General features: G+C 35.5%; 1 protein-coding gene across 2 annotated transcripts in view; it reads right to left on the reverse strand.

The window, feature by feature from the left end:
- heca (headcase) overlaps nt 1-25,411 on the reverse strand; it is a 244,899-nt gene that overhangs the window by 159,818 nt on the left and 59,670 nt on the right. For both annotated transcript variants that reach the window (XM_065365223.1, XM_065365222.1), the window contains exon 2: nt 14,141-14,240. In XM_065365223.1, coding sequence (XP_065221295.1) covers nt 14,141-14,240 — 100 coding nt within the window. The remainder of the gene's footprint in view (nt 1-14,140; nt 14,241-25,411) is intronic.

Consider the following 25,411-nt stretch of genomic DNA (forward strand, 5'->3'; position numbering starts at 1 on the left):
CATCGTAGCTTAGCCGACTCGAGTCGTAAAATAAAATAATAAATGGCGGCGATAAAAGAAAAATTCGTTGTTGAAAGAGGAAAAAAAATTCGTTAAGGAGTCACCCAGCCAGCGTTAAGTATCCGCAGCAGCTCGTACATCTTCTTCATTAGAGATCTGAGCAGTTCGCCAATGGCATTTTATTAGCTTGTAGGATAAATTCTTTTCAAGATTCGAATCACCTTCACGCCTTAATCGACTCGCACTCGTTGAACAGAAATTTTACTATCTCGTATAATATAATTCTGTCATATAGAATACAACAGGTAATACCTAATAATAAGACGAGTAGGGTATTATATTTCAGCGGGAAATTGAGCATCAATCAAGCTGGTAACACTGATTAAATACTCGCGTCGTCGTCGACGACGATCCTGACCAGCAGCAATGGGGCTTACTATAAGTACGGTGCTTTTTAAAAGGAACCCTTTTTAGACAACTGTTACGTAACCGTATTAGGGTAGGATTTGATGGATGACTAAGAATTTCTTCTTCTTCCTTTTTTTCCACCACCTTCGCCTACCCTTTTGCCAGCCTGCTTGTTTGCGCCTTCGACGACGTACGTACGCATTTTCACGCGATACGTTTCTTTTTTTTTTTGTTTTCAGTTTCGTTCATTCGTCGATGTTCTTTTTCAAGCTGGTAGATATTTTTTCACCGAATGATGCGTTTATCGTGCAAAAGTACGAAAAAAACAACTTGTGAAATTTGGATTTCGATTAAATTCGTGAAAAGAGGTCCATTTTGAATGGCGAAGGGTCCATAGGAAGTTCCAGGCTTGTGGTTCGAAGGTGTAAGTGAAGTTATGGATCTACGAAGTGATCACTCTTTGCCATCGACTCTCAAATTCCGCGGAAAAAACTCGTGATTTTGAGTTGCAAGTGACCCCAAAATTCAAAGGAGGGTCGACTTTTATGACTATTCAAAGAAACGATATTTTTGAGCCTCCTTGCCTTCCTCCTCGGTTGCTTTCAAAACGATACACCTGAAATTTCAGATTTGAGGACAAGTCAACCTTAATAAAGTTTTTCCTCAGAAAATTGATCACGTAGGTATTTTTCGATCAGAAAAATCTCAACTAATGGTAAGAGCTGAAAAAATCATGCTCATGGACGTAGAACATCACTCATTAAAGAGTTGCCAAAAAATTAATGAGCCATAAAAACGGTATTCGCTTTCCAAGAATTATTCGAAGAGGTCATTTTGAAATATTCAGGTTCGCACAGTTTGAGAAATTGCTACATTTGTTTGGCCAGTGATGCCCAAAATAACTATTTATGTACAAATAAAGCTCTCAATAAGACGTTTGGTTTTTTCAACACGAATTTTGGCAGATTTTCGAGAATCTGGATTTTGGCAGATATTTTGAAAATTGGATTCTGGATTTTACTGAGTTAACTTGAAGAGTTTACTATCAAGGTTTCGAAAGTTTGTGAGGTTAGAATCTAAAAAGTGTTCAAAAAAGTGATTCAGAAAACATCCAAAAACCAGATTTTTGAGAATCCATACAAGAAACATACTTATTAGTTCTCATTTATGATCGTTCTCAAATTCATCGATTGGCATATTTTTGAGAATGGGAAAGAAGTAATTTTAAACAGAAAAAAAAATAGTGAGAAACTTTTACTCTCCCTTTCCTCAAAATTATTTCACTGTATCAACCTGTAACCTAAATAATGAGTGACCTTTTGTGTAAAGCTTCCCCCCCCCTCAAAAAAAACTGAAAACAATATTCAAGAAAATGAAAAGTTGAAATTTTTTCATTTTATTTATGGCGAGAATCTTCCAAAGCAACACCACATCAAGAAGACCCCACCCCCCACAACAATCGGTCCTCAAACAATGTTGACCCCCCCTCCATACGAGAGTCCACAACTTGGGTGGAAAATGGGTTTAAAAAAAATGAAATTCATTGCCAAAATTCGTTGAAAATTTTCCATTTCTGGTAAAGATCCCTTTAAAAAAAAATTTTCGAGAAAAAATCTCCCCTGACCCAAATAAATAAGGCTGATCTTCTCAAATGAAGGCCAAAAAAATGTATCAATTTCAATTTTTTTAAAGGAAGTCCTCAACAGTAGGAAAAAATCAATTAAAAATTCAAGTCAGCCGAAATTATTGGAAAAATTTAGTCTTTTTCATGACTTTTTCACGACCTATTTTTCACAATTTCACCGCATGAAAATACCCCCCCCCCCCAATAAATAAATAAATAAACACCTTGAAACTGCGAAGAATCGAACAGGGTTGCCATTTTTATTTTCAACAGGATCAAAAATTAGGTATTTCAGTTTTTTCATTTTTCTGATTTTCTGAACAAATTTTTGATTTTTTTCATTTTATGGGCTTTTAAAAAAATTTTCAAGTGTTTTTCGAGCAAAATTCATGATTTTTTCATGACTTTTCATGAACATTGGACATCCTGCTTTTTGAGAAAAAACTTTCTCCTGCCTCACAAACAATGTTTCTTTATGTGGAGAGTTCAAAGTTGAAAAAAAATGGAAGAAAATAAAAAATGGTGAATTTAAAAAAATATTTTCATCTCTGCATCAGAATTTTTCTGAATAACTCCTTTTTTTAAAAAATTTTCCAGATTAAAACATTAAAAATGAAGATATACCTAACTATGCTATTATCGATCCATCCAATCATTTTTAGGAATTTAATGAGGGGGGGGGGTCCAAGTTCCAATTTTATTCATCTTTCAGAAGATGAGGCTAAATTGAAACTATTAAAATGTGTTTTTCTAATAACGATAATCCAAATAGAAAAATTGAAATGTAAAAAAGGAAAAATTTCGATTTTTATAATTTTTTATATTTTTTGAGAGAAAGAGTTCAATTTTTTCATCAAATGGAGGGGGAAGAGGAGGTGGAATCAAGATCACTCGTTACAAAGCATTTTCTATGGAAAAGAAACGATTATAGAAAAGACTAAAAAAACTAGAATATGCCAAGTTTTTGGATTTTACTTATTTTTTTGAGAAATTAGGGCCGGAAGGGGGGGGGGGGATTTTACTACAAATCAAAGCATATTTTTTCGTAAAAAAAACCTGCGTTACCACATTTTTTCAATTTTTCAATCTTCAAATAAATTTTAAGCTTGATTGATTTTTTTTCCTCCTCGAGAATCAACCTTTTAACTTGCAAATTAGTGACCAAAGAATCAATTTTCTGTTTCTCGGCGTTCTTATGCCAATTTTCAAAATTACCTCTTCCAATAATATTTACCTAAAAAATTACAGAAACTGGTGACATAAGTAAAATTGACCACTTCGGGGAAATCTGACTCTTTCGGTAACAAACCTGGAATTTTTGAGTGAAAAATGAGTTATTTCCCTTCGATTTGAAAATCAAAAAACACTGATTTAGAATCTTACAAATACATCAAATTTCAAGGAGCCACAAAAAATTTGGAAAAAATGATCATAAAAATGGGTGACACTTTGAAACCCGATTTTTACATCCAAGGTGTAAAAAATTGAACGGGTTTGCCAAATAAAACATTTACAAGCCTCTTTCAATGTACCTTATGGCCAAATAATCACCAAAACACAATTTATAATTCACTCTTCAAATCTCAACAGTCAATACATCCACATCCATCTCCACAATCATCATCACTTCCACTCAAAAAAACACTTCTCACTCGACTCCGACTCGCGATCACACTCCTTCGACATCGCATCGGTCACCAAGTTGGAGAGGCAAAACAACAACAAAAATAAAAAAAGGGGTCAACATTTTCAAAACTTTAATGCCATTTTAATTACACCTCCGCTAATTACTTCTTCATACCTTAACGAGTCGGTAATTAAAATTTTTATTATATCCGAGTTGCGCATAAAGGTTACCTACTCGCAACCGAAGAATTTAACCTCTTCATCATCACAACTTCAGCTTCTGCTGCTGCTGCTCCTACTTCTTCTTGTATACACACACCACACACATAATACGAGTACATTTGCGCTACTAGTGTTGCGCAATCAATTACATTCTTATAAGTACAGTGCATGAGCGGTGAGCAGTGAGCACGAGTGAGAAAAAAATCTTCTTAATTGAGGTTATGTTTGATTTTCCATCCACCATCCTCTTCAATATACGAGTACGTACGAGTCAGTATCGCTGCTAATGACCAATACCTCAACCTACAATTTAATTTCAATGTAAACATACAAAATACGACAACGATGCAACATAATACAGCAGCCATCTCTCTAGACCAATCTCATGACAAAATTATCGATGCTACTAGACCACTCCATAAAGCACATTCATTATTTTTACCTCTACGAAGTACATATCAATAAATAATACTACATATTCAAAAACCCACGACCTTCGTTCAACTATAATACCTATCAACCTACCTACATTCTAAAAATAAAATGAAAATAAAAACAACCACATCGAGAGGGAAATACGTACATACGTTTAAGTATGCGAAAAAATGTGTTCAAGAACCGCTTGCTATAGCTCGGGTACCTAAAAACCTATAAATTATATCGCACGCTAACGCGACACTTCGTCAAGTTCCTTTACATAAATTTCTTTTGGAATTTTGTCAAACGAATAAAAAATAATAATTAATATGCACTCGATACACGATGTCGCGCTAAGCCGCCGCATATATGTACATACAGGCTAAATATGATTTAAGAATTTAAAAAATCGTAAAAAATAAACCGAAACGCCGCCGTGCACAAGGTGTTCAAGAATTCAACACCATGTTTTCTTCTACGATTCTCACATTTCAAGATTACCTACGTTAGATTTAGGAGCAGTGATGCTCGAAAATTGATTTTTTTTCTTATAGTCCGGCTCATGCCAATAAGAATTATTGCACCCTCCCTCACCCCACGATCCTCTGAGACAACTTTTTCTCAAAAGAGACATCCTAAGGAACGTTTTAAAGCAAACTTGCCCAAAAAAAGTTTACCTTACTAACAAAATGGCAGCTATTTTGATTTACAGGTCAGCCAAAATCGCAGATTTTGCTTTCCAAAGTCGAAATTTCTTGAACTGGATAAAGCTGAATCGAAAAAGCATGCAAAAATCCATCACCAGCCAAAATTTAAAGTGCTAAAGTGCATTTTTCGATTTTTGGCGATTTTTTGAAAATCAGATTCAAGCCAAAAATGAGACAAAAATCAAAATTTTCCCAAATGGACCTAGAAAGCTGAAATTTAGGATATATTATCTTTCCGAACTGAAATCATCACAGAACACTTTTTCAGAACGTTGAAAAATTTCTTCATGTTTTCAATATTATTATTTTTTAAAACCTGGACAGTTTTTCAAACTGTTCACCTCTTCAATACCATTTGTTCAACAATTTTCTACATCTTGAATAATTTTTTCAAGTCTTAGAATAAGTTTTTGATTTTTTCACCTAAAATTTTAAAAAGTTTTCCAAGTTTAGAAGAAAATTGAAAACTTTGAAAATTGTTTCCACGAATTTTCATCGTTTTTTCCTGAGTTTTGGGTCGATTTTATAAATTTTGAATATTTTTTCCAATGGTTAGAAAATTTTCTCAAGTTTTGGATTTGGATACACTTTTTCACATTTTTCGCTTTATTCTTTCAACTTTTTGAACACTTTGAACATTTTTTCCAAGAGTTGAACAATTTTCCCAATTTTTGGACACAGTGTTTTCTATTTTGAACACTTTTTTTTACACATTTTTTAAACTTTTATTCTGAAATTTGAACACTTTTTTTACACCTTTTTTTAACTTTTATTCTGAAATTTGAACACTTTTTGTGAAATTTGAATACATTTCTGTGCATTTTAAAAGACGATTTTCCGATTGTTCTTTATATATATATATTTTTTTTTTGAAGTTTGAGCAATGTTTCCTAATTTTGAATGCTTTCTCAGATTTTGATTTTCTTTTTCAAAAATTTGAGCAATTTTTTTTTTTGAATTTGGAACAGTATTTTCAATTTTAAACACTTAAAATTTGAATTTTTTTCCAAATTTCGAACAACTTTTAAAAATTTTGATTTCCACAGTTGAACAATTTTTCCATATTTTGGACAGTTTTTCCACATTTCAGGCATCGTACCCAAATTTTTCTAAAAAAAAGTGACTTTAATGACTTTCATCAGAGAAAAAAGTGACCAAAAAAGTGACCAATTTTTTTTAAATTCCAGCGTTCAGGAGAGCAAAAAATCGAAAAACAAAAGCAAAAAAACGTTCAATATCTCACCTAAAAACTATCACTTTATTCTCCAGTCTGGCCCCACCGGAAAATCCGTTTTTTTTAAATGTGAGAACGAGTACTTAGCTCATTTTTTTATTTTTAAAATTTTAGAATTTGAATGATGTTTTTTTGAAGGAAGTTGATTTTGAAAATGAAAAAAGACAGACCTAATCGAGGGCGAAAGCTCTTGAAAATTTGTATTTTGAGAGGCATAAAAACGATGTTTTTTTGTGAGAAATTTGTTTTTTGGCTTTAGTACTTGATTTTTAAAAAAATAAATTTTCATCTTTATTTTGAAAAAGCAAAGAAAACAAGCCCGAGCGAAGCGAGGGCAAAAGCTTTCGAAAAGTAAAAATTTGTGTTTTTAATATTCTGAAGTGCTTAATAAAGAAAATTCGCATAAAACCCTTCGAAAATGAGTAAAAAAAAGATAATTTGGATTAAAACCCAACGTTTTTTTGTTTAAAAAACGAAAAAATAAAAAATAAAAAAAGTGACTTTTTTGGAAGAAAAGTGACCAATAGTGACTTTTTGATGAAAAAAGTAACCAAAAGTGACTTTCGTGAAAAAAGTGACCAAGTCACTATAAAAGTGACCCAGTAAGATGCCTGACATTTCAATTTTTTTTTTGAACAATTCTTCTAAGATTTGAACGAATGTAATCAATTATTCTAAACATCTTTTAGTATGTAATTTTCACCAAAACCTGTGAAAAATTTATTTTTCTTGGAAATTCTGAAAAAAAACATTTTTTTTCTCAATAACTGACGAGGAAACCTTTTGAACTGACACTCTTCAATTTGAACGAAAAAAACCAAGCTAGATCGAAAAAGCATGTCCTCCATAGTCAAAATTTCTGGAATAAAAGTTCATTTTTGGATTCTTTGTTAATTTTTGAAAATCTAAAAAATTTGAAAAATCTGTTTCAAGGGAGATTTTCAAACTTTTTAGAGAAAAATGTAAATTTTTCTAGCAAAGTGAATCAACGTGAATAGGTCTACTTGAATTTATTCAACTCCTAAACATCAACAACTACTAGCTTTGGGAAATTCTGGAGCCTCTCCAGCGATTGTTTGATTTTCTCCAGCAATTTAAAATCGCTCAGGAAGGTCCGAAAATGAATTTCAGAGCATACAACTCAAGTCGATGCTTACTGAGCACTTTTTGAACAGTTTCAAGTTGTTACTGCGAAATTCCAGGAGTGCCAGTTCTAAAATGAATTTTCCTCCGGGCAGTTTTCGGATTTCTGGAAAATCCAAAAATTCATTTTTGACCTAGCACTCCTGAAATTGTCGCAGTAACCTCCTGAAATGGCCGAGAAGGTGCCACCGACTAAAGTTAAGGGCACTTAAGTTCATTATTGGCCCATCTAGGGCGACTTGAAATTTCTGGAGAACTTTGAAAACTCGCTGGAGGCTCCAAATTGAGTCGAATATGTACAACAAAACTTTCAAACTGAAAAACTGATTCGGAAATTTCGGTTCTGAGTAAATGGGTGTGACTGAATCGTTTCGTTGAAACTTTTATTCAGAAATAGTCGAATTTTTGGAGTGAAAATAAAAAAACTTGAACAAAAAGCACGAAATTTGAATTTTCCGACACGAAATCATTTGAGAGCTCTGAGTTCTCCGCAAGTTTGCTCTAAATTGTAATCTGATACCAACTTCAATATTTTGGCACCTATTACAATAAAGGTCTGCAAAACACTCGCCCGAAGATTTCAGCCAATTTAAATACCCATCCAAAGGACTGCGAAATCGATGAAATTTCATTACGTAGGTATAGGTACATCTGCAAAATGATCAAAGAAAATGCAAAATTCGCGCGCACAACTTCACACAAAGCCGAAATTTAGCAATAAAGCTACCTACCAAAAACACACGACGTAATCTAATGAAAATTCAGCTCGTGGCATTGCGCATAGAATTTATATATTCGGACAGCTCGGCTCGGCTCGTTGTGTAAAGATAAATATGGCCTACGTGAAGCGTATAAACGTACGTATAAATTTAGCTGGGCTGAATAATTAACGAGAGCTAGTCGCGGATGTACCCTTTGATTGGAAAATACTCGCGCCCACTCGGCCGCTCCCGGATCCCGGACCAACCCTTTCGAATGTACTAAAGGGTAGGCTGGTACATGAGGATTATTTCACGGGGGTGGTAAAAGAGTAGTAGCTCATCCATCGGCGAAAAACTTTTTCGAGGGAAAAAGCTGCAAAAAAACAGACAGCGGAACGAATTCTGCAACAAAAAAAAAAAAAATACCCACAGGAGGAGAGAAGAAACGTCACGGTTGGTGTATCATCATCATCATCATCATCATCGCCATGGTCGTCATCAGCAACAACAGCAGCAGCAGCAGCCGCACAAAGGATGCTCATTAAACGTGTACTTTGCATGGCAAAGGCGGCCCGGCCACGGTAGCGAGGAGGGGGAGGAGGAGGCGCACGTTTGGGACGTGGCAGCGTCTACGGTCGGCCTTTGATGCATTTGCCAAATTATTTGCGGCTGCGGTGTATCTGCTGCTACGGACAGACGCTTTCAGGCTGGGTGGCTTTACAGGGGGGTATGGCGCGAACTCGCCATTTGTTCTGACCTACCCCGAGTTGTCTAAGGGTGGTGTGCGCGGGCGTCCAGACTCCGCGTAATGAACGACCCCTTTAGACGGCGCTGGCCCTGGCCGACGTACCGCGTCCCTCACCCCTGCTCGACGGCGTACTGTACTGTGCGGATAAATGATGGACGAATAGCCCCCAGATTGATGTTTGTTCCGCGGTATAGTGTACATTTTTAGAGAGCTCTCGACTCGCTCTCAACTTGGTAGGCACTATCGAGCTGAAAATTTAATTTCGTACGCGAAACGCGTATACACGAGTCGAGTTAATTCGAGAGGCTTTTTATGCCCGGCCGGTGTGATGTACGAGCTGAGGCAAGGTGCAGTGCAAGCTGGAAGCTGGAAGCTGACCCGAGTGAAATTTGAGATGGCTCGAATGGGTGTGGTTTTTTCCAAGGGCTATTTTGCACGTCTATACAAAGCTGGCAGGATTTTTGCAGATTAATGAGTATTAATATAAGAATGCTTTATCGGTTCGTTATACGAAATTATGTGGCATCGTTTCATCGACAGTTCGAAAAAAATTTCGATTCGATGACGAGAGAATGAGGAAGAAGTTTCGGAATCTGGTAATTTTATTCGCCATTTCGTGGAATATATGGGTGTAAATTTTGATGAAATGTGGATACTAGTAATAAAAATTATTGAAAAAAATATCTCAAGAATTTGTCATAACAGACCTCATCGGTCATCACTGTACTCGTTTTATGTTTGATGATACGCGTAGAGAAAAACGCAGTGAGACCTTGCTGCGTGGAATTGCAAGTATTGAATGAAATAGTATAGGAAAAAATTATCGATTTGTCTAACTCGGATGGCGGAAATGTCCTACAGCTCAAGTCATCCGAAAGAAAAGGGAATTTCGATGAGTATAGCGGGTTTCAAAATACGTGCGATGAAGTTGCAGTCGAACGAATCGTCGAATTATTGAAATTAAAAGTGTTTGTTTTCAAAGTGGTCAAGATAATTGGGGAAAAATTGTACTTTTGGGATCATTCCATTGCAGAGCTTTTTGCACTTAGGGTCTACGATTCGGAAAAAAAAATTGTGGATAAACATGGATGAGAGATTACAAAATGGTACAAACCGTAGTTCTCAAAGTCTGTTTGCAGGGGAGATAGGGGTGCTCAAAGTTTTGAAGAAAATAAGGATGTCGTAAAGTTCGAGTTGGGTCAATTTGAAAACCACGAATGGTTCAAATTTGGAACTTTTGCCAGTTTGTGGACTAATAGAAGCGCTTTTTTGGAAATATGGTGAAAATCAGTATTGCCATATTTTCAGTACAACTTTTTTTGCAGATTGACGTATCTAATTGGGGTGACTTTTTCGTATTTTCGATTTTTAAAATTCCAAAGATTTCAAGAAAATACTTTTTTTCAACTTTAGCACGCACTGTGCACTGTGCAGAGTGAATCTCCGCTTTCCAACTCAATTTGATGATATTTTACGAAAATTTCAAGCTATGAAAAATCAGCTGGAGGCTCCAGTAATTTCCAAAAAGTCGCTGGAGGCTCCAAAGCGACTTGAAATCTGCCTGCAATTCACTTCAGAGCGTATTGAAATTACTTTGCAGAATGAATTTCAGCTTTCCAACTACATTTGATGAAATTTTGTGGAAATATTCAGTTTCAAAATTCTACTGGACGCTCCAGTAATTTCCAAAAAGTCACTGGAGGCTCCAAAACGGCTAAAAATCCACCTACAATTGACTTCATAGCGAATCAAAATTAATTACAGAATGAATTTCCACTTTCCAAGCATATTTGAAGAAATTTTGTGGAAATATCCAATTTCAAAAATCTGCTGGAGGCTCCATGAATTGACTTCAGAACGTATTGAAATTAGTTTACAGAATGAATTTCGGCTTTCCAACTGCATTTGAAGACATTTTGTGAAAATTTCAAATTTCGAAAATCTACTGGAGCCTCCAGTAATTTCCAAAAAGTTGCTGGAGCCTCCAAAGCAACATGAAATCTACCTGCAATTGACTTCAGAGCGTATTGAAATTAGTTTACAGAATGAATTTTGGCTTTTCAACTGCATTTGATTTTCAAAAATCTACTGGAGGCTCCAGTCATTTCCAAAAAGTCGCTGGAGGCTCCAAAGCGACTTGAAATCTACCCGCAATTGACTTCAGAGCGTATTGACATTTTTTCATACGGAATGAATTATTTTGGCTGTCCAACTGCATTTGATGTCAAGTTTCAAAAATCATACTGGAGGCTCCAAAGCGACTTGAAATCTGCCTTCAATTGACTTCAGAGTGTATTGAAATTAGTTTACGGAATGAATTTTGAAAATTTCAAGTTACAAAAATCTACTGGAGGCTCCAGTAATTTCCCAAAAATTGCTGGAGCCTCCAAAATAACTAAAAACTTGAGTTTGGATTCCAAAATTCCATGGAAACTCCATTTTCAACACGCCATCAAGTCAACCGCAGGTGGGTTCAAGTCTTTTTGGAGCCTCCAGTGACTTTTTGAAAATTCCTGGAACCTCCAGCAGATTTTTGAAACTTGCAATGTCCATAAAATTTCGTCAAATGTTGGAAAGCCAAAATTATTCTGTAATCTACTTTCACTACGGTATGAAGTCGACTACATGTATACTTCAGGTCGTTTTGGAGCCTCCAGCAGATTTTTCAATTTTCGAAATTTCCATAAAATTTTATCAAACAGAGCTAGAATTCCAAAATTCACTCTGTACTCTAATTTCAACACGCTATCGAGTCGACTGCAGGTGGATTCAGGTCATTTTAGAGCCTCCAGCAACTTCCAGAAAATTCCTACAGCCTCTAAAAAATTTTTGAAACTCATCAACTTGAATTGGAAAGTCGAAATTCACTCCGCAAAGTAAAATTTTAATGGAAATTGCGAGCATTGAAAATTTTCTGGAGGCTCCAGTGGTTTCCAAACAGTCGCTGGAGGCTCAAAAACGACTCGAAATCCACCTGCAGTCGACTTCATAACGAATTGAAATCAGTTTACAGAATAAATTTCGGGGTTTCAACCAATTTTACGAAAATTTGTGGAATTTACAAGTTTTAAAAATGTACTGGAGGCTCCAAGAATTTTCAAAAGGTCGCTAGAGGCTCCAAAATGACTTTAACTCACCAGCAGTCGACTTGATAACGTGTTCAAGTTGTATTGCAACGTAAATTTCGCATTTCCAACATCATTTTGATGAAATTTTGAGGAAATTTCGACTTTCGAAAACCTGCTGGAGGCTCCAGAACTACTCAAAACGGTTAAAACCCGTTTTCAAGCGATTTGACAGATGGAAAATAGGGTATATCCTACATTTTAGCTATCTAGGTTCATTTGGTAAAATTTTGATTTTTTTCTCATATTTTTTGGATTAAATTTGATTTTTTAAAGAACACCAAAAATCGAAAAATGCGCTTTAGCACTCCTTAGAATAATGAAAATTTCCCAGTAATTTTATACCAAAAGCGAGAAAATCAAAAACTAAAAACAGAAGTAGATTACATCTGAAATTTAGAGCGTCTAACTTCATTTTTCAAATCGAATTTTTTTAAAGCATTTGGCGCAAGAAAAGTCCCAAAATTTGCAGATTTTGGGTATTTAACCATAGTTCAATTAGGAGGTAGAAAGCTGAAATTTGATTTACTCCTAGTTTCCAACCTCTAGAATCGAATAATAATACTTTCAAGCCATTCTGAAATCTTCAGCGAATTCTAATCTTCGAAAGAATCCACCCATTTGGCCAAAATTTAGCGAATTCCAATCTCCGAAAAATTCCACCACTTCTGACCAAAATTCACATTTCATGGCTATCTATCTCGATCATTTGGAATTTTGATATTTTACAACGCAAAGATACTAATTTCAGCGAACCAAAATTACCAAAATGCAGAAAAATAACCCCCTCCAGAACACTGCGAAAAATCTCAAAATTTCCTCTCATCGTGTAATTTTTTAATTTGCCAATCCAACCACATTCGTAATTCATTTCAGCCAACCTCCATCTTCTTTTCAACACCACAGACACCAGAGAATCGTGAATCCTCCATTTTTACGAATTTTCTCACCAAATCACGATTAGCCTCGGGTCCTCTACATCCACAAACAATAATCCCAATCTACTATACTCGTATTCTAGTCATCTATACAACATAATAGCCCATGAAAACCACCACGACAACGACGACGGTTCGTACCAAAGCAAAATGCATACACGCCATAAAATTAAACCCAAACCAAACCAAACGGAACGTTCCCTTTAAATGGCAATATGATGAAAAACATGCTCATGCTCTTTGCTCTTTCAGTATACGAGTAGGTAATACCTCTACAAAAATACTAGATCCTGTTTCAAAAAAAAAACTAAGCTAAGTCTAAGTATACATAAATAGCGAAGAATTTAACCAGTTTATATTTCGCTAAACGTTCTTTTGTCATTCAAAAAAATCTCCCCCGCGCTCGCTCTAGTAAAAATTTTACTCCTCTTGCACACCCATAATACTCGTAACTCGTTTACCTACTAAAAAAATCGTGCTGATCATCTTTCTTTGCCAACCATATCCATCGCGATAAACGGTCCCGTGTTGAGTTTTTTTTCCTCCTGCTTGAGCTTCCTCTCCTCTGCCTCACACACAGTCTTACATAGACAAGGCGAAATTCGCGTTTTATATCGACTACAGTGATCTCGAAACAGCCGGCAAATCGCGATTGAGGATGGCCATTATTAACTTACATACCTACTATACGAGTAGAACAACAGGCATACAAAAAAAAAACAAAACCTAAACACGCTCCTCGAAACTAAACCAAACAAAAACCTTATACAATAAAATTATTTATACGTTTGATAAAAACACACACGGAACAAGGTAAAACAACAACAGACGATCAAACCAGTTTCTCAATTTAGTAGGTATATAGTTCCCAAAAAAGGTGTATAGTTCGCGAATTTCGCCAACCCGTGTCACGTTAAATACCTTGGAATCGGAATCATAAAGGGACGCGAGACGTAGACTTCTCAAGGAAGACCATCATCTTATCGGATCAAGGTTCCCAAAAAATCAAATCACTCGGTTCTCAATTTGTTTTCCAATTAAGAGTAGGTAAATTTTGCGGCCAAGCTAGGCCACTATGATTAAGGTGATCAAAACGAACCACACTGGACGTGCCCACCACCACGACACGATACTCGTAATTGTGATGCTAAAAATGCTTCTCTCTCTCTCTCTCTCTCACTCTATCTATCTAAATCGAAATATACGTACGAGTACAATAAATGAAAAAAACAACGCGTGTATCTTACCTTGACGTGATAAGAATTCAATTTATGTCTCGGCAAAATATTGAAAGCGCTGAAATCTTTACGACGGAAAAATATACCACTTCCGTTGAGAGCTGAGAACCTGCATAAAGCAAACAAGAAAAAAAAAAGAAAAACATTACATAGATATACTTCATAATACCTACATACTTATACAGGTGAGGCATCGTTAAATCGACGACGTTAATTAAATCGAAACAAATATAACGATAAAATTCTGCTCCATCATATTTAATTTAATCTAATAGTATATGTTGTAGAGAGATACGTACGAGTATAATACTCGTTTAAAATTACGCGCGGTTTTTTTCATCTCTTATCCGATTTCAGAACGAGTAAACACACACCTAATATAAGAAACCAACTTCGATCATTATTCTTTTTTTCGCTAACAATATTCGCGAGCAGATCAGGCTGATGGAAATTTTTTAACGTAAGAAGCCCTCAGGTTCTGTCTAAATTTTTCGTTCCATTTGTTGTTAGGTACGCTGGAACAGCACGAGTTTCGCTAATTAAACCGTATTATTTTAAACGTGCACACTCGAATTTATCCTTCATCCTGATTGGTGGTAATTCACACAATTTACTCGTATCTGTATAGCTCACAGATGATCGTGAGCGATGACGACGTTATTTTACATCGAATTACGAGTACATTCATTATAGGGGTGTGTTTCCGAGTTGATCAACGAATTAGAAAAATTTACAAGAAATAAAATGTGCTTGGAATTTGGCATAACTACATTTTTTTTCAAACACTAGCACAAAAACATGCACAAAATATAACAATTGGTTGCAAAATGTAAGATAAAGAAAAGGAAAAAAAATTGGATGAAGGTTTCCAATTGATTTTATTTGATTTGGGAATTTTAAAGATGAAAATTACTCGTAATATCGGCGTCAAATTTAAGAATTCGTTGAAAATTTTCAATTTCGATTCTGCATTATGAAATAATAAAAATTCCACTTTCGCCAGTTTTTCAATTTGTGTGGAGAGGGGAGGGGAGGGGGAGGGAGGGGAGGGAAGACAGAGTTTGAAATGTCATTTGTACCGGGATCGTATTTGCTCTCAGCGACTCGGAGTACCAGAAATTAGAGAACACTTCAATTTTTTAAAACCTATTTCGCAAATTATTCAATATAGCGTCAAAATTGAATCGAAAGAGACTGAACAAATACATCACTAGCCAAGATTCTAGGGGGGGGGGGGGGGGGTGTGTGTGAAAAAAATATAAAATCAAATAAATTGACCTAGATAGCTCGATTTTGACATATTAGAATACCCGATTTTCGACCCCCCCCCCCCAAATTGATTGGGAGCTATTTGAAACTGTTTTGAGCAGTTCTGGAGCCTCCAGCAGATTTTTGGAGGTTGAAATTTCTCAAAATTTTATTCAATCGATCAAGATGAACACATTAAATTCATTTTATACCCCAATTTCAGCATGCAAAGTCGATTTTAGAAGATGGTTTCAAGCCATTCTGGAGCCTCCAGAAATATTTTGGAAACTGCATATTTTCAAAAATATAGTTTTTCGAGTCGTTAGAAACCGATTCGAACTTTCAAATATATAGGGGTGGAGGCAACAAAAAAAAAATCGAATGGAAATCATTCAAAACTGTTTTGAGCATTTCTGGAGCCTCCAGCAGATTTTTGGAGGTTGAAATTTCTCAAAATTTTATTCAATCGATCAAGATGAACACATTAAATTCATTTTATACCCCAATTTCAGCATGCAAAGTCGATTTTAGAAGATGGTTTCAAGCCGTTCTGGAGCCTCCAGAAATATTTTGGAAACTCCATATTTTCAAAAATTTAGTTTTTCGAGTCGTTAGAAACCGATTCGAACTTTCAAATATATAGGGGTGGAGGCTACAAAAAAAATCGAATGGAAATCATTCAAAACTGTTTTGAGCATTTCTGGAGCCTCCAGCAGATTTTTGGAAGTTGAAATTTCTCAAAATTTTATTCAGTCAATCAGGTTGAACACATTAAATTCTTTTAATACCCCAATTTCAACGAGCAGAGTCGATTAAAAGGTGCCTTCAGGCCGATCTGGAGCCTCCAGAAATATTTTGGAAACTCCATAATTATTATCAAAAATGCAGTTTTTCGAGTCGTTAGAAACCGATTGGAACTTTTGAAAATATGGAATTTCAAAAATATAGAGAGGGGGGCATGAAAAAAATCGAATGGATACTATTTAAAACTGTTTTGAGCAGTTCTGGAGCCTCCAGCAGATTTTTGGAAGTTGAAATTTCTTAAAATTTTATTCAATCGAGTTCAATAAACAAAATTCATTTTACACCTCAATTTCAACATGCAAATTCGACTAGAAGATGGTTTCAAGCCGTTCTGGAGCCTCCAGAAATATTTTGGAAACTCCATATTATGTATCAAAATTACTGTTTTTTGAGTCGTTAGAATGCGGTTCGAATTTTTGAAAATAGCAGATTTTTGCAAGTCGAAATTTCTCAACATTTCATTCAATTGAGTTGAATAGGTAAAATTCATTTTATACCCTGATTTCAACCATCAGAGTCGATTAAAAGATGGTTTCAGGCCATTCTGGAGCCTCCAGAAATATTTTGGAAACTCCACATTTTCAAAAATGCAATTTTTCGAGGCGTTAGAAACTGATTTTGGAAAATTGGCGAGTAATTGGTCACTCTTTTGAAAACCTAGAATTTCCAAAATACAGCTGGAGTCTTCAGAACGGTTTGAAACCACATTTCATTTTTTCATCTACATACATTGGGTAAAATTTTGAGAATAATACGACTTCCAAAAATCTGATAAGAGGCTCTAGTAGTGCTCAAAACTGTTCCAAACTGCCATCAAACGATACAGTTGGTCAATAATAGAATGCACATCAAATTTCAGCTTTCTAGGTCAATTTCGTGAAATTTTTAATTTTTTTTTGCATTTTTAAGCCCAATTTGATTTTTAAAAATTTACCAAAAATCGAAAAATGCACTTCAGCATTCAAAATTTTGCCTGGTGATGTATTTTTGCACACTTCTTCGATTTAGTTCTGTCTGGTTCAGATTCGACCGAATTTTTCATTGAATGATACCTAAAATAATCAATCAAAACTCACCGATTAGTATTTTTTTTCTAACAAGAAAAGTATTCCAATCCTCAGACAAAAATTTTTGAACAATCTGACCAAAAAAAAATCTCAAAAAAGCATATTTTCAAGGACACCTTCGAGCAAAACCTCAGTAACCAAATCTCATTTTTTGATTTCCAAACTCTTTTTAAACTTCAAAAGCTCGTTTATCATGAAAAATACGAAATTCCACCAAATCAAGGTATAGAAATGTTGAAATGCGGTCTTCATTCAATTTTCAACCCCTCCCTCCCCCTCCCATTTGATTACTGATGGTTTTGCACATCAATTCCGGAGCTGCTATAAAAAGGAACCAAAATGAAATTCAGCATCCTGGTTGTTCAACAAACCTTCCAGACAAAAAATCATTACCTTTTTTCATGACTTATTTTTCACATTTTTACCGCATGAGAATACCCCCCTCCCCCTCCCCCCTCAAAAGTCGAATAACTTGAAACTGCGAGGAAATTTTTTTAAATTTGTAAACAAGTAGGTATTTCAGTTTTTTCATTTTTATGATTTTTATGAACTTTTGAAAAAAATTTCAAGTGTGTTTCGAGCAAAATTCATGACTTTTTCGTGACTCAAGTCACTGAATTTCGTTTCAACCCCATTTGCATAATTTTTTTCAAAACTAAGAGATGGAAAAAAATTCCAAAAGCCCCAGAATGGTTCAAAAATACCCCCAATGGATATAAAAGATAGAAAATGTAAGGGTGGTGATAAAATTCCAGAACTCTACTTGTGAAAATTTCTCCTTTCGATTCATTGAGCTGGATAATTCAATCTTCGTCACAATAAATTCACTTGCAAGACAAGCTGAAACTCTGAATGTGGAAGAAAAGAATGAATTTTTCAGTTCTCACCCAAATCTAGAGTTTCAACCCCCTCCCCCCCTCCGCCACCTTACTCGGGCTCCAGCATATCAGCTCATACTACAAGAAATCCATTTTTTGCCCAGGGAGGGGTCAAATATTTGTAAATATTGCACAACTCGAAGTACTGCTCCCCTCGTCTCCTCCCCAAACTACTTCAGCAACTGCGAATTAACAAGAATTTATTATTTTGCATTTTTAAAATAATATCTATAAGTAGATATTTTTTATGCATAAAAACAGTAAAAATTATAATGTAATGGCTTGGGGAAAAAACCAAGCTTTTTTCATTTTTTCTTCGAAAATCACCATTTCAATTACAAAAAACTGGATTAGATATACGAGACATTGGCTGGCAGGTTGGACTGCAATTTTTCATCAAAAAATATTCTTACTATGAAATAAGTACTCGTACAATGTAAGCCAAGATCGTGTATTTCACACACTCCTCCTATTCTATGCCATTTTTACACCCAATCTACGCCTTAATCTGCAACATTTTTCAAAATCATCGAATGGAAAAAAATACGAGTACGAGTATCCTATACCTTCATCTATATCGTCGCGATCGCCTCACAACACACTTCATCACCATGATCCATATAATCACCCGAGCTCACGTCACCTATACTCCACCTCTGTCTCATCATTCACCCAGGTGCCCTCCACGTCCACACAGTACCACGTTTCTAATCACTAATTGCCCTCCGGTAGCGGGTTTCTACGCGCAAAAAAAAACTTAAACGAAAAAAAAAACTCGGTCGATTGTATATACTGCTACAATTTCTGCCGCTATCAATAACAATGAAACTTCATTCTTTGTAAAAAAAAATTAAACCACTGGTTTGCTATTATACTTACAGTAATAGTGCTGCAAAAACTTACACAGATATTGTACTTGTATATAGCTAAAGGAAGGCGCGAAACCCGGCACAAAATATAATGTATGGTATATACAGCGACCTTGAGGGAAACTCGCCGGTATGGTACGGTCGAAAATTATCCATCATTTGAGGATCGAGGCGGTGGCATGGCGCAGGCGACCGCTGCCAACACTTTAATTACTTGAATTCGCCAACTGCAGATTTCGAGTGTAATAAAATATAAATACGCTTTGTTCCCGTATAGACGAGAAAGAGTAAAAAAGAGAAAGAGACTGACTCTGGAGGACGAACTTGACCGAGGAATGGTCCAAAGTGCAATTCAATTCGTCGATCGAGATGGCATTTTGTCTACATATTCAAAAAGAAATGCAGAATTTTCGACAATTTGTGCAAAAAAGACTTTCGAGATTTGTAAAACAGTCTGAAGAATAACCCTTTCAAACTTTTCACTTAAATTTAAAAAATTGATAAATTCAAAAATTTTCCAAAACTTTTCCACTCGAATTCGACTTTATTAATTTCGAAACCTTTTTTTTTCACGTCTGGAAAAAATGATTACAGAAACCATAATCACACTTTCGCTTCTCTAAAAACTAGGAACATTTAATTTTGAATTTTTTTGAAACCCCTCGAACGCGATTTGGAAGCTATTTCGATCCTTAACGTACTAATTTTCTTACTGTTTCTCGTAACATTCACTGCTCAGCTGATAGAACAAAAACCCTATTCGTTTCTCGTTCGCATATATCACTTCTTTTTATGGCTGGAATGCGTGAGATATTCAAGTATGACTCATACGTCTACGGGTAAGTCTAAGTGCTAAGTATATACAATTTGCTATTTACGCGCGTAATAATACGAGTATAAGACGATCGACAACGACGTGAACGAAACGAACACAACGATTTATACACATTCAGTGCTAACTACTCTTATACTAACTTGTATTTTGCATTAGACTCGAAATACGTATAATTGTACATAGACCTACATAATATGTACCTCTTTCAGTACCCAGCATAATACACCTCGTATACTCGTACAATAGTCTGCAGTAGGTATACACAGCACAGAGACTTTGTATAGTATAGTCAGAGTATATTGCATGGTCGTCGTCAAAATAACCAATTATAACGATTTGTTCCAGTCCGTTGGGCCGGCGAACGTGTTAATCTGTATTACTCTGTACAAGGTCGCTATGTAAATTCACCTCCATCTCCTCTCTCATCCATCATAAACAAAACAATTATTTAACATATCAACTTTGTATACTTACTATATACCTCACTATGTAGTATGAATTTTATATTCCTCTCGTCGTCGTCGTCATCATCATCGCGATCGTCGTGTTTTTTCTCTCATTTATTATTATTTTTTTTTTACTTACATATTCGTTTTCATTTTATTATTACGAGTTATACGGTTGTGGGTGCGCGAGCTCGTATTACGTACCTTCTGACTGAGTACGACCTAACGAGCTTTTTCCTTAATCGTCTACAGTCTACAGTATTTAATATTTATTATGCACACACGAGATTACTACATATTATAAGCGTTCGTATATATGAGCGCAGCAGCGCCAATTAAAAGAAAAACTAACGCCAATTATGTCATATATATGTTTAAAAACGTAAAATACCAAGATTTTTTTTCTTCGCCATTTGTATCAATGTTCGAAGATATGGAGAGGCAAGGGATATGGCACATTACATTGTGCGAAATGACTTTTTTCCTTACTGCTTCGCAACCTTCTGTATTTCGTTTTTGATTCGTTCGAACTTCGTTCGTTCAATTTGCATTCAATGACGAATATGTTGTACATGAACACCCACAGATCGAAAATACCACAGATCATTGCACGTCTATATACAGGGTGTCATAAAAATATATAACCGTGAAATATTTTTAAAACTGTTGAGAGGAAGAGGGAGGGATAGTGAGGTATTCCGGGTACAAAGATATATGAAAAATACTCCACTGACTGTACCTAATGCTCGATTTCTGAAGTTGCAGAAAAATGAACTCAACTGAAAACTTGGACTTCTTTTGAAAAAAGAGATCAATTTGCCCGAAGCTTTGTCTATCATTTAGGAGCAGTTTCCACTCTGAACTTTTTTTGGATAGAGATGAAATACAAAAAAAAGAGGAGAAGGAGAATGAGGATGAGGAGGTGGAGGGATTTTGAAAAATACATTCAAGTGTTGAGAGCAAATTTAAAAAGCGAAGAGGAGAAAGTAGTAGGAATATACCAATTCTACCCCAGGACTATAGTCCATCTAGTCCATGCTTGATGGACCATAGTCCATTGCCTGATGGACTATAGTCCTGGGGCTGAATTGGTGTGAAAATCGGTATTTTTCAGTGGAAATTACCATTTTGGCAGCCACTATTCTGGACTATAGCCAAATAGTCCATACACTAGTCACACCTCACCCCCCCCCCCCCCAAACTCAACCACATGAGTATATAAGACTGGTTAATTTTATGTCTGTGACAGTATTCTTTAAAGTGTTAGAAAACATACAGATCATGTTGTTAGACTGCTTAGGAGAGAGAGGAAAAAAGAAGAGAAAGAAAGTACTCGTAACATTTTCAGACAAACCCCGATCATTCATTATTTAGCTGATGATGAAGATAGCTGAGAGCAAGAAAAGGAAATGAATGTATGAATGCAATTTCAGATCGTATACATTTTCAACATCTCATCAAATATCACTTTGGACCCATACTGAAGGAAGTACTCACTTCAACAAATCGTTCCTTCTTCTTCTCGTAGCCATGACCGTCTCGATCTTCGGCATCATCCATTGGCGCTTTCCCCTCCTTAGCCCCCTGAAGTCGCCTTCCAGACGATTTCTCTGTACATATCTCTATCTGCCGTTGAGTGAAAGAGGGTTTCCACGCCGAGTCCTGTCCAATTCCTGAGATTTCTCAGCCACGACATTCTCTTCCTTCCTCGACCGCGTTTCCCCTCTATCTTCCCCATCATAATTGTCTGTAGTAACTCATACCTTCAACTTTCCCATCTCCATCAGCGACCTCACATTCCATGTTCCGATCTTTACCATCTTTGCGAGATCTAACCGGGATATTCTTCGCACCCCTGCCCCATCAAAGGGGCGCCCGGGACTCGGGGCCATTTGGATTTCTCTCGCCATTGATGATATACTAGGGTGTAGCTACGACGGTGGTTTCCCTCTTGCCTTCCGCCGGATTTTCTGTTGGGGTTTTCTCCCTTAGCCGAAATTGCCAGTTTTTAGGCACTGTTACTCACCTGCTCACTCTCAAAATCTTGCCTGGGGCTAGAACGAGTGAGTTGCTGGTGGCTTGCTGATCTTTAGCAGTCTGTACGATTACGGCATTTCTATAGGGTGAGATATTCGGCTTATCTCGCCCCTCCGTTCCTACCACCAGCTGGGGGATTCCACTTTAGCCATGTTCATCAATACCAAGTCTATTGAAGAGCATGTTACCACCCCGCACGATCGTGGATGCGCAGAATCCTCCTGGTTGCCATCTTCGCCTTCCATCTTTCTCTGGGGAGCTGGCCCTCTTGATGTCTGGACTACTACCTCTAGCGACGCACAACCTGTGCCCCCGCGGGGCCACATCGTTCCAAAGTAGGTAAATTAATTTCACCCTACTAATGCCTTACAAGCATTAGAGTATAAGTAGGACCTCACAAACCTCCACACATCAGTATATTTTCTGCACTTGTATAAGATGGCTGCTCAACAATCTAACAATAGTTATACCTTACTTGTGAGGAATGGCAATGAAGAGAATAAGCAAGTTCATGTGAAAACCATTGATACATTCAAACAAAATATCATTAAAAAGTTTGATAAGGAAGTTATAATGTATCCTAATGGAAGATCTCACATCACCTACCAAGATCTATCATGCAAAATATGCGTATGTGAATGAATTGAATAAAGAAGCAATCCACATTTTAGAATCACTGGAAACTTTTGTTGACGTGAGCTCAAGAACAGAAGTATACATCATGCCTAGCATCAATTTCTTTGAAAAATACAATTGGTATGATCATTTTTATAAGATACCTGATGATATACTTTCTAAATTGAACAACCTTAGTCAGAGAGTAACTCTGAAAGAATTCAAACAAAATTTTTATGAAAATGATATGATTATGGCAGTAGGTGATTCAATGGCTAGGCTTGTTATATTTGAGATTGAAAATATGCTAGTGGATAGTGAGAGTGAGTATGAAAATATACCAGAGTGTGAGAGTGAGTAATAAGATTGTAAATATTTTTAAAGACTTAATAGTTCTTAATGGAGAAATTTGAAAAATATTTTTCAATTTTCACGAATCAATGTATTTCTTGAGAAAGGAGGTGCAGACAAAATATGAAAACTACTTCCAAATATCGAGATGCACAGTTGAAAACAAAACAAAACAATTAGAAAAACCCTGCGTAATTTTGAGAGTGCATTTTTTTGGGAATGGAGGTAAAATTTAGGAGACATTGTGTCCAAGCTGTCGCAGAAATTTTGAAACGGTATCATAAAATTCCCGCAGAAATACTTTTCAAACACCCTGTACATTTCGGTACATTATAAGTTCAATTTTTTGTTGAAAAGATCAGATTTTGTTAGCCAAAATTCACCAAATTCTCAATTTTTTGACAAAACTGCTGAAAAAATGAAGGGGGTGGGGGTAAAGTCTCCTGTTTGAAGAAAGTTTCAAATCATTGATGTTTTTTGGTTAAAAATCAATGCTTGGAATTCTAAATTTGTAAAGAAAAGACTACTGACAAAATATCATGAAAGCCATTTTTGAAAGTAAAACATAAATTATAGGAATTTATCGATCTTTTGCTCAAATCCTCATTTTAGGAATTAGTGATTTTTTTCAACGTATTCAAAAGTGATCCCGATATAAAGTCAAGAATTCGTCACAATTTTTTCCAAGTTTTCAAAGTCAGACAAACTGTTGACAATTTATCAAATTTTCCCAAGTTTTCAAAATGAGTTTGACGAATTCGAAGATCACTTTTTGAAATTTTCAAGTCTGACAATATGAAAAATTCTACGATTTTTTTTTCGTTTTCAAAAGTCACCGTGGCGCTGATCACAAATTTGTCTACTAAAATTGACTAAAAATTCAACTTCTTGCTAAAATTGTCAAAAAGACAAGATTTTTTGATAGCATGGTATCAACGGATTTTTTTTTGTTGAAAAAATCACCACTGTTTCATTACTTTTTTCAACCAAATTTTTAGAAAGCTCTCCACTCGACCCACCCCCGCCCCCCTCCACACACACAAAAATTAACAAAATAAAATTTTTCACTGCAGGAAATTTTTCAAAAAAATTGAAATTGGAAGAAAATTTGTATAATTATGTACTAACAAGTACTTATTTTTTAATTCATTTTTTTTTCCTCAAAAAAATCACTACTTTTTCAACATTTTTTCACTACTTTTTTCAATTAGATTTTTAAATAGCCTTTTGTAAAACGTAATAAAGCAGCCTTTTAACCCAAATTCAGCACAACTCCTAACTTTTTGCTAAAACTGCTAAAAAAAAGTGCTACTTTTGCTACTAAAATTGACTACAAATTCAACTTCTTGTCAAAATTGTCGAAAAACCAAGATTTTTTGATACCATGGTATCTGACGGATATTTTTTTTTGAAAAAAATCATTACTTTTTTCACTACCTTTCTTCAACCAAATTTTCAGTAAGCTCTCCACTCAACCCACTCCCTCTCCCACCACACAAAAATTAACACAATCAAATTTTCCACAGGAAAATTTTCAAAAAAATTGAAATTCGAAGAAAATTTGTATAATTATGTACCTCTACCTACTAAGTATTTTTTAATTCATTAAAGGTATCTAACGAATTTTTTTTTGAAAAAATCACTACTTTTTCCAAAATTGTTTCACTACTTTTTTCAACCAAACGACTCCCCTCCCCTCTCCCCCGCACATAAAAAAATCTACAAAATCAAATTTTTCGCAGGAAAATTAAAAAAAATTGTTATATACAAAGTATTTATTAATTTCAATCAAAATCATAAAAAAAAGTACAGATAAACGCATTACTTAATGAATTTTTTCATTTTTCACTACTTTTACTACCCATTTTTAAAATCAGGGCCTATTCTAAGGCGCAGCTCCGCACATTTTGCGCAGTTCCAAAAAAAATGTGTGTAGTTCCAAATTAGTTTGTGCAGTTCCAAAAATTCAGCTACGTACGTTTTTCCATTTATTTATTAAAAAACAATTTTGAACAAACACAAAAGTCATAAAGATAGACAATGAATATGAGAAGTAGGTAGAATTTATATAAGTTCGGAAAATCAAAAAATTACCAAAAACCATGGATTTTTACTTTTTTGAAATCAAAA

The sequence above is a fragment of the Planococcus citri genome, chromosome 5, assembly GCF_950023065.1.
Source record: "Planococcus citri chromosome 5, ihPlaCitr1.1, whole genome shotgun sequence".
Lineage (NCBI taxonomy): Eukaryota > Metazoa > Arthropoda > Insecta > Hemiptera > Pseudococcidae > Planococcus > Planococcus citri.